Source organism: Oncorhynchus kisutch, linkage group LG5 (assembly GCF_002021735.2).
Source record: "Oncorhynchus kisutch isolate 150728-3 linkage group LG5, Okis_V2, whole genome shotgun sequence".
NCBI classification, from domain to species: domain Eukaryota; kingdom Metazoa; phylum Chordata; class Actinopteri; order Salmoniformes; family Salmonidae; genus Oncorhynchus; species Oncorhynchus kisutch.
The window spans coordinates 17,801,324-17,816,786 of record NC_034178.2 but is presented as its reverse complement, the minus strand read 5'-3'; the positions used below and the strand labels follow the sequence as shown (position 1 = coordinate 17,816,786).

Below are 15,463 nucleotides of genomic sequence, written 5' to 3'. Positions count from 1 at the left end.
ATTATGTCATGGCATTACAAGCCTCTGATAGGCTAATTGACATCATTTGAGTCAATTGGATGTGTACCTGTATGTATTTCAAGGCCTACCTTCAAATTCAGTGCCTCTTTGCTTAAAATCATGGGAAAATCAAAAGAAATCCGCCAAGACCACAGAAAAACTCCTGAAGGTAACACGTTCATCTATACAAACAATAGTATGCAAGTATAAACACCATGGGACCACGCAGCTGTCCTACCGCTCAGGAAGGAGATGCGTTGTCTCCTAGAGATGAACGTACTTTGATGCGAAAAGTAAAAATCAATCCCAGAACAACAACAAAGGACCTTGTGAAGATGTTGGAGGAAACCGGTACAAAAGTATCTATATCCACAGTAAATCGAGTCATATATCGACAGCAAGGAAGAAGCCAATGCTCCAAAACCACCATAAAAAAACTGACTACAGGTTTGCAACTGCACATGGGGACAAAGATCGTACTTTTTGGAGAAATGTCCTCTGGTCTGATGAAACAAATATAGAACTGTTTGGCCACAATGACCATCGTTATGTTTGGAGGAAAAAGGGGGAGGCTTGCAAGCCGAAGAGCACCATCCCAACCGTGAAGCACAGGGGGTGGCAACGTCATGTTGTGGGGGTGCTTTGCTGCAGGATGGACTGGTGCATTTCACAAAATAGATGGCTTCATGACGCAGGAAAATTATGTGGATATATTGCAGCAACATCTCAAGACATCAATCAGGAAGTTAAAACTTGGTCGCAAATGAGTCTTCCAAATGGACAATGACCCCAAGCATACTTCCAAAATTGTGGCGAAATGGCTTAAGGACAACAAAGTCAAGGTATTGGAGTGGCCATCACAAAGCCCTGACCTCAATCCTATAGAAAGTTTGTGGGCAGAACTGAAAAAGTGTGTGTTCAAGGAGGCCTACAAACCTGACTCAGTTACAAAATTCACCCAAATTATCGTGGGAAGCTTGTGGAAGGCTACCTGAAACGTTTGACCTGAGTTAAGCAATGCTACCAAATTCTAATTGAGTGCATGTAAACTTCTGACCCAGTAGGAATGTGATGAAATAAATGCTGAAATATAGAATTCTCTACTGTTATTCTGACATTTCACATTCTTAAAATAAAGTGGTGATCCTAACTGACCTAAGACAGGCATTTTCACTAGGATTAAATGTCAGGAATTGTGAAAAACTGAGTTTAAATCTATTTGGCTAAGGTATGTAAACTTCCGACTTCAACTGTAGTATCCTAGCAAAACTAGTGCATGATTGTGTGAAGACAGTTTGCCTGACTCAGTAAATTGGATTATGGCCTACACTTGCAGACAGGAAAGTGAATAGAATATAAGCATCACATGACAGACACTGGGCTCCGATACAGCCCTGTCGTTATGGTTCAGAAAGACAGAGACTGGCTGGGCCAACAGCTCACTTTGCCTCATTCACACTATAGCCCTACAGCCAAACCAAGCCAAGGTGAACAGTAGGCCTGTATTGGGCTTGCCTGGTTACACATCCACCATAGTTGCTAGAACTGTGATGGGTTCGCCCAGGGCGCCATATTGAAACAAATAGCCAAACCAAACAGTGCAGACAAATATGCTTTCTGCTACTAAGATTTGGGAGGAGAATTCTGTCAGGGGGAGATTTTCAGCACAACACCATCCCTCATGTTTTATTTTACCTTTATTTAACTAGGCAAGTCAGTTAAGAACAAATTCTTATTTTCAATGACAGCCTAGGAACAGTGGGTTAACTGCCTGTTCAGGGGCAGAACGACAGATTTGTACCTTGGCAGCTTGGGGATTCGATCTTGCAACCTTTCGGTTATAAAAAAAACAACATTTTACTGGGAGGGTCCTCTTTAAAATGCACACAACAAATCGTTAGCTACTTTGCTTAGAGGTTGCCCACCTTAGCCATTTGGTACCTGAATCATTGAATGAGGGAATTAATTAATAAAGAGTATTTGGTTGTAATTGTAATGTTGCATGCTGGCCAACAATCCAGGAGAGCTACTGGGTGTACAGGCTTTTGCTCAAGCCCTGCGCTAACACAACACACACAAAAAGTCAGCTGCTCAACAAGACCTTGATAAAGATTAGATCAAAATCATGCACACCCAGTAGCGCTCCAAATAGACGGTTTTATACCGTAGTCTATCATTGCAGTATTTTACTTTGCTGCACACCCAGTATTGTGATTTGATACTGTGATTTCCATGTGATTCGACGTTCTAAACATATTGCTCACCATGTCTCTGCTGCAGATGGACGAGAGCGAGCCATGAGAAACCTCGTTTTGATCAATCATAGAAATAAGTGCTCTATTTCTATTCCCCCCCCCCCCCCGCCCCCCCCCCCCCCCGCCCCCCCCCCCCCCCCCCGCCCCCCCCCCCCCATCACTACTAGCATGCTCCCTAAATTGCTGTCATCAACACATTCACTTATCACACTGAACAACAAACTATCAATTGAAGGGTTTGGGGGCTGACCATAGTTAGCTAGCTAATGTTGTGTGGATTCTTGAAATCAGACCTATTATCTATAATGATAGCTAGATAGTAGACCGTACATTATGCCGTTTCTGGCTATGCACCCACCCGAGCTTTCTGCCTAACTAGCTAACTACTAAAAGAGGATGGCGATTAGGTAGCAGTCTGTCTACCATTACAAGCAGGCTAGCTAGCATTAAGGCCTTCACAAAATGATTCCTGACCATTCCCGATGCTTTGCACCAGTCATGTAACGTTATATTATTAGAACCAAACACAGGTTTCTATTTAACTACCTAAGAATGGATGCATATATATATACACATTTATGAACTTAAGAAGAATTTAACAGCCATATCTTAGTTACCTTTTTGATGTTATAGATCCGGGTGAGCATCCCGATTCCCCTGTCGTTAAGGATGGTAAATTTCTCTGCCAGCTTTTGCTGGCTCGGCTGCAATGCCCCCCGTGACATTTTACTTGTTCAAGGTGTTTCTCAAACCAAAATGTGTCCTGTATCTTCGCAGTACAGTGTTGGTATAGAATAAATACTTGCTATAATAAAAATCGTGTTATAGTGTTACAATTCGTCCATTTAAGGAAAACATCAAGGCTAACAAACCCACCCCACGGTCTCCCTGTTTTTCCTTTCTCGCTACCTAGGTGTTGCCCCCGCTCAGAACGAGGCTGCTCCCTGCAACACGACTCTGTTCACGTGACATTGTGACAGGGGGTAGCCCGATAGCTAGCGTTCGGAAATACGTTCGTTTGCAATAAAACGCGAGCACTTCATTGGATTCCATACACTGTTACGAAAACGTTTTTTGTGCTGCTAGCTAGATTAGCGGCTCTCAGTATTTGTGCTTGCAAATACCCATTTGACAGATGCAATGCATTCACTTGCACAGGAAATTCAAGGATTTTCGAAAACAAAACTGAAAAAGCAAAGCACTGTTGTGACAACTGTGCTCGGGCGACGGCACATAGAAACAATGGACGACTCCAATGTGCACGAAAATGAGGATCCAGGGATGTCAGGCTGTGGATTTGTTCAAGATACCAGTTTGGATCTTCATGTTGGCATTATCAAGCCATTTCTACTGCTCTGTAAGGCATCATCATTAGTTGTTTCCATTAAATTGTCCAGTGACATTTTGTTGTTGTCGACATTTAGAAAGTTTGCATATAAAATGGATGCGACAATTATTCTATCGAGCGTTTCATTTTAACTGTCTCGTGCAGACAACGTAATGTGGTCATCCACAAAAGGGGGTCGCACCAACAGATTAATTTAGACCATGTTTAAAGGGAAACTACATTTAGTTTAGAGGAAGAATTTAAATTATTCTAGGTTTACAATTTGGTGCAACAAGATTAATTGCTGATTTTTAACCCAGTTTAAGAGTTAATCCACGTTGGTGCAACCCACCCCAAGTGTTGAATAACAGTGCCATATTCAAATAATCATCATGTGCCAATGTAAATTTGCACTACTTTAGATCTTAAATAATTGGATGGTGAAACTTGCCAGCCAACTAGAAAAGCAAGTCTTGAAAGTATCTTGTGGGTGTAAAGAAACAATTTTATAGTTGAAAAATGTGCTTTTAAAAGCAGTAGTCATTTAGAATAATCCTATTAAATGTAAAGTCCTCTGTTTAGGGGACCTGCGCGGTACTGGTACCGGCTTCCAACCGACATTTCCGCTTATAAATTGATCTGTGTACACAATAGATCGAAATGGCTTGCATTGAGCAAATTCCCACAGACAAGAGTATATTTTCTGAGCCTGTGTGATGTAGGACGTGAAATTGGAAAGCGGTTGAAGTTGTGATGGCCCTCCTACCATTTCATTTGCTCTTCCGACTGTCAATCAAATCCTGGCTGAGCCTACATGTATTCGTCTTTGATATATTGGCGTTCGCACATTTGTTTATGCATCCTGCAAACAATTTTTTTTACTTTTTTTTTAAATGTAACTAAATCAAACCACTTCTGTAGAAAAAAAATATTTTTAAAAAATATATATATATATATATATATACACACACACACACACAGTTGAACTCTGAAGTTTACATACTCAAATACATTTAAACCCTATCAGAACCCAAAATATGAGCTTGTTTTTTACTCCACTATTTGTAAACCATGTAATTGTAAAGAAACACTGTAGGCCTATAGCCTCAACATGGTTAAAACTATCATTTTGATATCATGAATTGTCAAAGCTATGTCTATGAATTTGAGAGTGGTTACATACTGTATCTCATAGCACAAAACGTATAAGATCTCCTAAACCTGTTATAAACTACAGACCTTATTTTCGGCATTTCCCCATTAAAAAAACATTAATTTCCCCATAAGCTTTGGCCAAAGAGCCATGGCGGAGTAGTGCCTACAAAAATATGCCATTACTATTGCTCTCTATTGAATGGCAGGAAATGCTATGGATTGTATCTGTAAAATCAAAACCAAAGTAACATATCAAATAGTAATTTGGCAGTCACACAGGTAATCGAATACTAACGTTTATCCAGATATCCAAATGGATGTGTCCATCCCTACGCGAACTGTACTATGTTGGCTCTATTTTCTTTTCATATTGTCGTTTCTATCACAGTTCTAGCAACTATGGTGGATGTGTAACCAGGCAAGCCCAATACAGGCCTACAGTTCAGCTTGGCTTGGTTTGGCTGTAGGGCTGCTATAGTGTGAATGAGGCAAAGTGAGCTGTTGGCCCAGACAGTCTTTGTCTTTCTGAACCATAGCGACAGGGCTGTATCGGAGCCCAGTGTCTGTCATGTGATGCTTATATTCTATTCACTCTCCTGTCTGCGAAGTGTAGGCAATAATCCAATTTACTGAGTCAGGCAAACTGTCTTATTCGCACAATCATGCACCAGTTTTGCTAGGATACTACAGTTGAAGTCGGAAGTTTACATACCTTAGCCAAATAGATTTAAGCTCAGTTTTTCACAATTCCTGACATTTAATCCTAGTGAAAATGCCCTGTCTTAGGTCAGTTAGGATCACCACTTTATTTTAAGAATGTGAAATGTCAGAATAATAGTAGAGAGAATGATTTACTAAAGCTTTTGTTTCTGTCATCACATTCCCAGTGGGTCAGAAGTTTACATACACTCAATTAGTATTTGGTAGTATTGCCTTTGAATTGTTTAACTTGGGTCAAATGTTTAGGGTACTCTTCCACAAGCTTCCCACAATAAGTTGGGTGATTTTTGGCCCATTCCTCCTGACATAGCTGGTGTAACTGAGTCAGGTTTGTAGGCCTCCTTGCTCGCATATGCTTTTTCAGTTCTGCCCACAAATTTGTATAGGATTGAGGTCAGGGCTTTGTGATGGCCACTACCTTGACTTTGTTGACTTTAAGCCATGTTGCCACAACTTTGGAATTATGCTTGGGGTCATTGTCCATTTGGAAGACCCATTTGCGACCAATCTTTAACTTCCTGACTGATGTCTTGAGATGTTGCTTCGATATAACCGCATAATTTACCCTCCTCATGATGCCATCTATTTTGTGACGTGCACCAGTCCCTCCTGCAGCAAAACACCCCCACAACATGATGCTGCCACACCGGTGCTTCATGGTTGGGATGGTGTTCTTTGGCTTGCAAGCCTTCCCCTCATCTCTTGGAGAAAGAACGCGTCTCGTTCCTGGGCGGTATGATGGCTGCGTGGTCCCATGGTGTTTATACTTGCGTACTATTGTTTGTACAGATGAACGTGGTACCTTCAGGCATTTGGAAATTTCTCCCAAGGATGAACCAGACTTTTGGAGGTCTATGATGTTTATTCTGAGGTCTTGGCTGATTTCTTTTGGTTTTCCCATGATGTCAAGCAAAGAGGCACTGACTTTGAAGGTAGCCCTTGAAATACATCCACAGGTACACCTCCTATTGACTCAAATTATCAGAAGCTTCTAAAGCCATGACATCCTTTTCTGGATTTTTCCAAGCTGTTTAAATTCACAATCAACTTAGTGTATGTAAACTTCTGACCCACTAGAATTGTGATACAGTGAAATAATCTGTCTGTAAACAATTGTTGGAAAAATGTCTTGTGTCATGCACAAAGTAGATGTCCTAACCGACTTTCCAAAACTGTAGTTTGTTAGCAAGAAATTTGTGGAGTGGTTGAAAAACGAGTTTTAATGACTCCAACCCAAATCTATGTAAACTTCCGACTTCAACTGTATATATACAAATATACAAACTACCGTTCAAAAGATTGCGGTCAGAAACCGTTTTAAGCTGTGTTAACATAATTGCAAAAGGGTTTTCTTTTAAAATTATAAACTTGGATTAGCTAACACAACGTGCCATTGGAACACATGGTTGCTGATAAGGGGACTCTGCACACCTATGTAGATATTACATAAAAAATCTGCCGTTTCCAGCTTCAATAGTCCTTTACAACATTAAGAATGTCTACTCTGTATTTCTGATCAATTTGATGTTATTTTAATGAAGACAATTCCTGGTGTGGTTGATGCCCGGCGTCTGACACGCTGGGGGAATGGGGAAAAATTAAATCTGTCGGTCCTGTTTTTTGATAAAGAGCAAAAACCCACGCATATGAAGCTTGGTTATGTAAAATATACTGTAAGAGCTTTCGTCCTCAAACCATTGCAATTGGAAGGATTTGTAAAAGATTTGGCCATGTTGCAAGGGTGTGCAGACGGACAGAGTATATTGAAGAACGGTGTGTAGAAGGACGATGTTGTTGCACTTGTGGTGGGGATCATGATCCCGATTTCCTGAAGTGCCCTGTAAGGGTAAAGGAGATTGAGGTGGAAAAGGTTTGAGCGGTCAATCGAATTCCCTATGCGGAGGCGATTTTAAAATAATTGAGAAATCAATTGATGCCAGTGAACATATGGTAGTGGACGCACCACAGGCTGCAGTAAATGTTTGCTGCCAGTCAAAAGATACATTGTGTGTTTAACGTGGATTTTGTGGAGTCCATTGCCAAAGTTATAAACTGTACGGCACAAGTCTCAAAAGAAATCTAAGAAACTGTACATGTCGTCATCCCTGAGATGACTCCTTTGATGGGTGCTCTACTCCAAAGTTCAAAACACAAAACTTCCATTGTCCGGATTCTTTTGAGGCTCATGGTCACTCTGACAGACTCCACTTTTCCCAGCGCATACGTCACCACTTAACATCTCAAATGGGTTTTCCACATATGCATCCTTACTCAACAAACGCATCCCAACAAGAAGCGATTCAATATCATTCATGCACATCCTCCACTCCGATTTTAGACTATTTCCTTTTTGTTCCAGTTTTCAATACGACTGTTGTTCATTCAGAACATTCATTTTCACCAACTATCTTGACGCACTGCTTGCCTCGAACTCAGCATCCACTTCCGCCATCTTTTCCTACTGACCCTCTGAACCCTATGTCAAACACACGGACAAAGCACATGCCTGTAATCGTAGTGCAGCAGGAGAGAGTGGTGTCATCCCAGTAGCACCAGTATTCCCAAACTGGGGTACGCAATGCAGTAGGGGGAACACCAAATAAAATGTGATTCCCTTTTTTTTACATTTTATTTTTCTTCACATTTTCAAACAGTACATTTTATATTTTCCAACGGGGATATACATTTGGATGAGTTTTTTTTTCTTGCCTTAGTAGCCTTGTTTCACTGCCAAAAATAAAATGAAACCATCTAGTGTTCAGCGAAATAACAACACGATGTCAAATACAGGTAGCCTAGTCAAATAACTAACATCCAATCACATTAACCGTTAATGTCTTGCGGGAAACCTTCACTCTTGCGCAGACATTTAGAAGCGAAACATGACAATTTGAAAAATAAGTCACGAGTTTTGAGCGAGAATATAGACGCCTTTCTAGTAGTGAGACATGTATAAAACAGACAGATACCATTAATAAGATGGAGCTAGAAGCGTCTGATATGGTCAGCTACCGAGTGGCGAGGACAGGCAAGACCCATACTATTGTGGAGGACTTAATTCTTCCAACTGACGTGGATATGGCTGGGACAATGCTGGGGGAAAAAGTTTTTAAAAACTATTCATCAAACAACATTGTTTCAAGATGCATCAGTGACATGGCAGGAGATGTTTTGAAACAATTACTGTTTCGCATACAAGCCAGTGAATTACATTTGTTACAGCTGGATGAGTCAACAGACGTGGCAGACTGCTCCTCCACTGCTCCTGGTATATGTCTGTTATGTTTATGGGGGTGTCAATTAAGCAAGACATCCTCTTCTGGAAACCATGACAACAGCAGAGGATATTTGTAAAGTACTGGACAGCTTTGTGACATCAAATGGACTTTGGTGGTCAAGATGTGTTGGTATTTGTACTAATGGTGCAAAAGCCATGACAGGGAGACATAGGAGTGGTAACACGCGTGCAAGCAGTTGCTCCTGACGCCACTTGGGTACACTGCAGAATCCACCGAGAGGCTCTTGCTGCCAAGGGAATGCTTGAAAGATGTTTTAGATACTACAGTGAAAATGGTTAACTTTTAAAGCAAGGCCCCTGAACTCTCATATTTTCTGCATTATGAAATTATATGGGCAGCGACCATGTAATGCTTTTACAACATACAGAAGTGGTACAGAAGCTGGTATACAGAAGCTGGTTAACATGGGGCAAGGTATTGACATTTTGTTTTAAATTGAGAGACGAGCTTAAAGTTATTTACTGACCATAATTTTCACTTGTCTGACTGCTTGCATAATGACGAGTTTCTCACACGACTGGCCTATCTGGGTAATGTTTTTTTCTAGTCTGAATGATCTGAATCCAGGATTACAGGGACTCTCCGCAACTACAGTGGGGCAAAAAAGTATTTTGTCAGCCACCAATTGTGCAAGTTCTCCCACTTAAAAAGATGAGAGAGGCTTGTAATTTTCATCATAGGTACACTTCAACTATGACAGACAAAATGAGGGGAAAAAAATCCAGAAAATCACATTGTAGGATTTTTAATGAATTTATTTGCAAATTATGGTGGAAAATAAGTATTTGGTCAATAACAAAAGTTTCTCAATACTTTGTTATATACCCTTTGTTGGCAATGACAGAGGTCAAACGTTTTCTGTAAGTCTTCACAAGGTTTTCACACACTGTTGCTGGTATTTTGGCCCATTACTCCATGCAGATCTCCTCTAGAGCAGTGATGTTTTGGGGCTGTTGCTGGGCAACACGGACTTTCAACTCCCTCCAAAGATTTTCTATGGGGTTGAGATCTGGAGACTGGCTAGGCCACTCCAGGACCTTGAAATGCTTCTTACGAAGCAACTCCTTCATTGCCCAGGCAGTGTGTTTGGGATCATTGTCATGCTGAAAGACCCAGCCACGTTTCATCTTCAATGCCCTTGCTGTTGAAAGGAGGTTTTCACTCAAAATCTCACGATACATGGCCCCATTCATTCTTTCCTTTACACTGATCAGTCGTCCTGGTCCCTTAGCAGAAAAACAGCCCCAATGCATGATGTTTCCACCCCCATGCTTCACAGTAGGTATGGTGTTCTTTGGATGCAACTCTGCATTTTTGTCCTCCAAACACGACGAGTTGAGTTTTTGCCAAAAAGTTATTTTGGTTTCATCTGAACCTATATGACATTCTCCCAATCTTCTTCTGGATCATCCAAGTGCTCTCTAGCAAACTTCAGAAGGGCCTGGACATAAACTGGCTTAAGCGGGGGGACACGTCTGGCACTGCAGGATTTGAGTCCCTGGCGGCGTAGTGTGTTACTGATGGTAGGCTTTGTTACTTTGGTCCCAGCTCTCTGCAGGTCATTCATTAGGTCCCCCCTTGTGGTTCAGGGATTTTTGCTCACCGTTCTTGTGATCATTTTGACCCCACGGGGTGAAATCTTGCGTGGAGCCCCAGATCGAGGGAGATTATCAGTGGTCTTGTATGTCTTCCATTTCCTAATAATTGCTCCCACAGTTGATTTCTTCAAACCAAGCTGCTTACCTATTCCAGATTCAGTCTTCCCAGCCTGGTGCAAGTCTACAATTTGGTCTTTGGTCTTGGCCATAGTGGAGTTTGGAGTGTGACTGTTTGAGGTTGTGGACAGGTGTCTTTTATACTGATAACAAGTTCAAACAGGTGCCATTAATACAGGTAATGAGTGGAGGACAGAGGTGCCTCTTAAAGAAGAAGTTACAGGTCTGTGAGAGCCAGAAATCTTGCTTGTTTGTAGGTGACCAAATACTTATTTTCCACCATAATTTGCAAATAAATTCATAAAAAATCCTACAATGTGATTTTCTGGATTTTGTTTCTCATTTTTTCTGTCATAGTTGAAGTGTACCTATGATGAAAATTACAGGCCTCTCATCTTTTTAAGTGGGAGAACTTGCACAATTGGTGGCTGACTAAATACTTTTTTGCCCCACTGTATATTCAATATGTGGGACAAAACTGAGGCTATGATTAAGAAGTTGGAGCTCTTTTCTGTCTGCATTAACAAGGACAACACACAGGTCTTTCCATCATTGTTGATTTTTTGGTGTGCAAATGAACTCAAGCTTACGGACAGTGTTAAATGTGAAGCACCTGAGTGAGCAGGGTGTGCAATTACGCAGGTACTTTCCCAAAACACACGACACAAACAACTGGATCCCTTTCATGCCCTGCCTCCAGTCCACTTACCGATATCTGAACAGGAGAGCCTCATCGAAATTGCAGCAAGCGGTTCTGTGAAAATTGAATTTATTCAGAAGCCACTGCCAGATTTCTGGATAGGGCTGCGCTCAGTTTCTTGCCGTGGCAAATCGCGCTGTTCAGACAATGATGCCTTTTGCAACCCACGTATGTGAGAGTGGATTCTCGGCCCTCACTAGCATGAAAATTAAATACAGGCACAGACTGTGTGTGGAAAATTATTTAAGACAGACTCTCTCCAATACAACCAAACATTGTAGAGTTATGTGCATCCTTTCAAGCACATACTTCTCATTAACCTGTGATGAGTTATTCACAATTTGACGAACAAATAAGGTTTTATCTGTAAGATGGCTAAATAAAGAGCAAAATTATTGATTAGTATTATTATTATTTGTGCCCTGGTCCTATAAGACCTCTGTCACTTCCCACGAGCCGGGTTGTGACAAACTCTCACTCTTTCTTATGTTTAATACATTTACCGTATAGTGTGTGTGTGTTGTCGGGTGATAAGCTTACAATGATGGCAAAAAACAACATTTGAGAGTGCACTCACCCTGGTGCTAGAGGGGGTATGCAGCTGGAGGTTGAATGTTTGAAGGGGTACAGGACTATAAAAAGTTTGGGAACCACTGCAGTAGCACTTTCAGAGATTGATTTATATCCATTAATATAAAATAATATATTTTAAACACTTTGTTTGTCTTAGATGGACAAGATTAATATGAGAGGAAATAAAAAGTTCCGGAAGCCAAGTCAGAGCTCTAGACATTCACAGCGATGGGAGCATACATTTTGATCAAGAGAGCCCTTTAGAAAATATGCACAAAAACCTGGGTCAATGGAAAACTGCCTAGTGTTTGTGTTTATTCTACACCCTTGTGTATATTAGTGGTTCTCAACCAGGGGTCCTAGGAAAAGCAAAGAGACCTAGCAAATAGAAAATAACTGCATTTAAGTCCAAAATATTTCACATTATGGAAGATAAGTGTTTTTAAATACTTTCAAATATTACAATGTTTTCAATTTCAGATTTTGAGTGTCGACAAATTAATATTGAGCAGACTGTTTACTCTTAAAAATGGGATCTCCGATGTAGGGGGTCCTCAGAATATCCGGAAGTGTTTTAAGGGGGACTTGGAACAACTTTTAGAACTGCTGTGAATGTGACTGGGTTCAAACCCAGGTCTCCTGTGTGCCTCAAGACTGTAGGTTTGAGTTTGAGTTTATTTTATTTTTACAGGGACAGTGCACATTAATCAACGTTTCAGTAAAAGTGTCGGTTTTAGCCAGCTGGGTAATTTTCATCCGCAGTCCCTGGGCAGGTTATTAAAAATAATTACAATATAGACAATCATTGAGCAGTAGCAAAATAGGACAAGCAAGACATAGCATACAGACAGAGCAACATAGGACAAGCAAGACGTAGCATACAGACAGAGCAACATAGACAAAAATCATAAAAGCAACAGTGTTTCCACACTTCACAAGCTACAGACAACAGACATGGAAAGCGGCAATACACAGCTAGGAATTATGATCACAAATCTGATTGACCTTTAGCCATGTATTCATACATTTTGTGAAAGTGTGATAGTTGGTGCAGTTGTGTGTCTGATGGCAGTGTATTCCAGACATGGGAAACTCTCACAGAGAAAGCAGATTTACTAAAGGTGCTTATCCTTAAGGGAACTAACAATACAGTCAATACAGGTTGTATTTGCCCACTGAGCTAAAGCTTAGGCATAAGCTCAGGTCGATGATACACAAATCTTCAAGTCTCAGTCAAGGTTACTCATCACACAAGCGTGATTCACTGAACCATTAACTTCAGTCTAAATTGTTATTTTATGTACTGTCTAGTTGACACATAGTAGCCTGCCTTGTTACAACATTGTGTAGGCATTCATATATATTTTTTGCAGCATCCCAAGACGCAGCCCAAGATATAGAAACTTTGATGAAATTTAAGGTAAAAACGTGCCTATTGTGGTGTACATTTCAATTAAACAATAAAAAAATATATACATTTCCCTAACGCAACACTTCTTCCTTCCAGGTTTCACATATATTGAATGTTGCCTATGGTGTTAAAAATAACTTCCCAGATCTATTCAGTTATAAAACAGTGACCATTCTGGATATTCCGGAAACAGACATCACCTCATATCTCCAAGAATGTTCACAGTTCATAGATCAAGCCAAAACTGAGGTAATATAAGAATGGTTATTATGTGCATGTATAAATTAATGAATCTTTGTGTTAACTGACCGTGTAAGACAATAATTGAGATTTGTCGTAACAATAAAAACAAGGAAATAAGGAGTGGGTAGGGTATTTGCTATGAATAGTAACCTATGCACTGTATTACATTTTGTATAACACTTTATTGCCACATTTCTCAAGTCGTTAATTTAGATTTCTTCCCCCATTTTCTCCAGAGTGGGGTTGTCCTGGTTCATTGCAATGCTGGAGTCTCCCGTGCTGCCTCAGTATTAATTGGGTACCTCATGTACAGAGAAGGTTTGGGGTTTGATGAAGCATTTGCCGTTGTGAAGGAAGCAAGACCCTCTATCCGTCCCAATCCAGGATTTCATGAACAACTGAAGAATTACAAGCCATAGACAACTAACACAATGTAAATGCAAAACAAGAAATATCAATGCACTGTCTTATGTAGGCCGAACATCCTGAACATGCAAGACACTAATAATAAAATCCAAATCATTACAAACCAAAGGCAAATATGTTTGTTATGAAGCCAATGGAACAGAGGGGTATACTACAAAGCAGGAGCAAGTTAGCCAGCTAACTTACCTAAATATTCATTCATAACTTTACATTTTTTAGAAAGATAAGCTTGAAATAGGAATGATCTAGTTGACTCAACAACTCCAAAAAATGTAAGTTTAGCATTGTTAATCAAAGAAAGCTCGCTAACTCATTGATCCTGCTTTGTAGTATACCCCGCTGATGGACAACATTGAAACATTTATTCAGTGTATTGATAAGCATTCTCCTTCGATATAGTGTAAAACTTCCTGTGGTTTTAGTTTTTGCCCTGATATTTTGAATTATATTCAACCAGCAGAAAATTAATGGCGGAGGTACGCTAAACCAATGTGAACTTTAATGCCTTTTCCTAACCCTTACCTTAACCTCTCTCATTCCTAAACATAACTTTAATTAATTTCGAACCACTAAGGCTAATCTTTTCTTCTACTAAACTTTATTGATCTCCGGAGGGGAAATTGGATTCATCACTAGCATAAGATTTTATACAGGGACAATAGACACATTGTCAGACTGACTGTCCGCTATGTCTGACATCAAAATTAATGGGAAGTTCTGGCATTGATGACAATTTATGTTTACTGGCCTGATTCAAACACAAATGTTGAAAAATGTATTCTCTCCTAATATAGAATATTGGTTGCATTCTATATGCTGTCAACTGTCAGTATACAGGAGTATTTTTTTTGTTGTTCAACGAGGCCATGAATTATATTGTATTTCTTTACTTAACTAGGCAAGTCAGTTAAGAACAAATTCTTATTTACAATGACGACCTACCCCGGCCAAACCAGGACGACGCTGGGCAAATTGTGCACCGACCTATGGGACTCCCAATCACGGCCCTTTGTGATACTGAGATGGGAGTCCCATAGGGCGGGAGTCCCCCTATGAAGAAAGCAACCTTTCATCGTTAACTGTATCTGAGTGCTGCCTTGCATCGAAATTGTCAATACAGCTACAGCCTACGTTTTCCCTGAGTTCTTGTTTTTTTTAAATGTATTAACCTTTATTTTAACAAGACATATTGAGACCTAGGTCACTTTTTCAAACATGCCCTGTATAATACGCAACAATTTAAAAAATGTCACTGCGTAACCGTTAATGAGAAAATCACTCAATTGAAATTCATTAGGCCCTAATCTATGTATTTCTAATGACTGGGAATACAGAGATGCATCTGTTGGTCAAAGATACCTTAAAGAAAAATGGGCCTCAGGATCTTGTCACTGTATTTTTGTGCATTCAAATTGCTATCGATAAAATGCAATTGTGTTCGTTGTCCATAGTTTATGCCTGACCATACCCCCACCATGGGCACTCTGTTCACCATGCTGACATCAGCAAACCCCTCTCCCACATGACGCCATACACATGGTCTGCGGTTGTGAGGTCGGTTAGATGTACAGTACTGCCAAATTCTCTAAAATGACATTGGAGGCAGCTTATGATAGTGAAATTAACATTAAATTCTCCG

At 40.3% G+C, this 15,463-nt stretch overlaps 2 protein-coding genes across 5 annotated transcripts in view; one reads left to right on the top strand and one right to left on the bottom strand.

Moving 5' to 3' along the window:
* The window catches only part of LOC109890731 (nck-associated protein 1), a 56,210-nt gene extending 52,988 nt beyond the window's left edge, over positions 1-3,222 (bottom strand). The window contains exon 1 of one of the 4 annotated variants that reach the window (XM_020482738.2): positions 2,873-3,222. In XM_020482738.2, the coding sequence (XP_020338327.1) occupies positions 2,873-2,980 (108 nt within the window). In that variant the 5' untranslated portion in view covers positions 2,981-3,222. The remainder of the gene's footprint in view (positions 1-2,872) is intronic. The other 3 variants (XM_031824609.1, XM_031824608.1, XM_031824611.1) reach the window with 3 other exon arrangements.
* Positions 3,223-3,240: 18 nt separating this feature from the next.
* LOC109890732 (dual specificity protein phosphatase 19-like) lies at positions 3,241-14,966 on the top strand. The gene is made up of 4 exons (XM_020482740.2): positions 3,241-3,612; positions 13,118-13,164; positions 13,252-13,404; positions 13,635-14,966. Exons 1-4 carry the CDS (start codon positions 3,396-3,398, stop codon positions 13,815-13,817), a joined length of 600 nt encoding a protein of 199 aa, XP_020338329.1. The 5' UTR covers positions 3,241-3,395; the 3' UTR covers positions 13,818-14,966.
* Positions 14,967-15,463: the final 497 nt, after the last annotated feature.

What these genes read in the sequence shown, in the direction of transcription:
- LOC109890732 (XM_020482740.2), top strand. Translation starts at nt 3,396, where the DNA reads ATGCATTCACTTGCACAGGAAATTCAAGGATTTTCGAAAACAAAACTG. An exon ending in CAAGCCATTTCTACTGCTCT is followed by an intron (nt 3,613 to 13,117) that starts GTAAGGCATCAT and finishes TATTTTTTGCAG; the next exon opens with CATCCCAAGACGCAGCCCAA. An exon ending in AAACTTTGATGAAATTTAAG is followed by an intron (nt 13,165 to 13,251) that starts GTAAAAACGTGC and finishes TCTTCCTTCCAG; the next exon opens with GTTTCACATATATTGAATGT.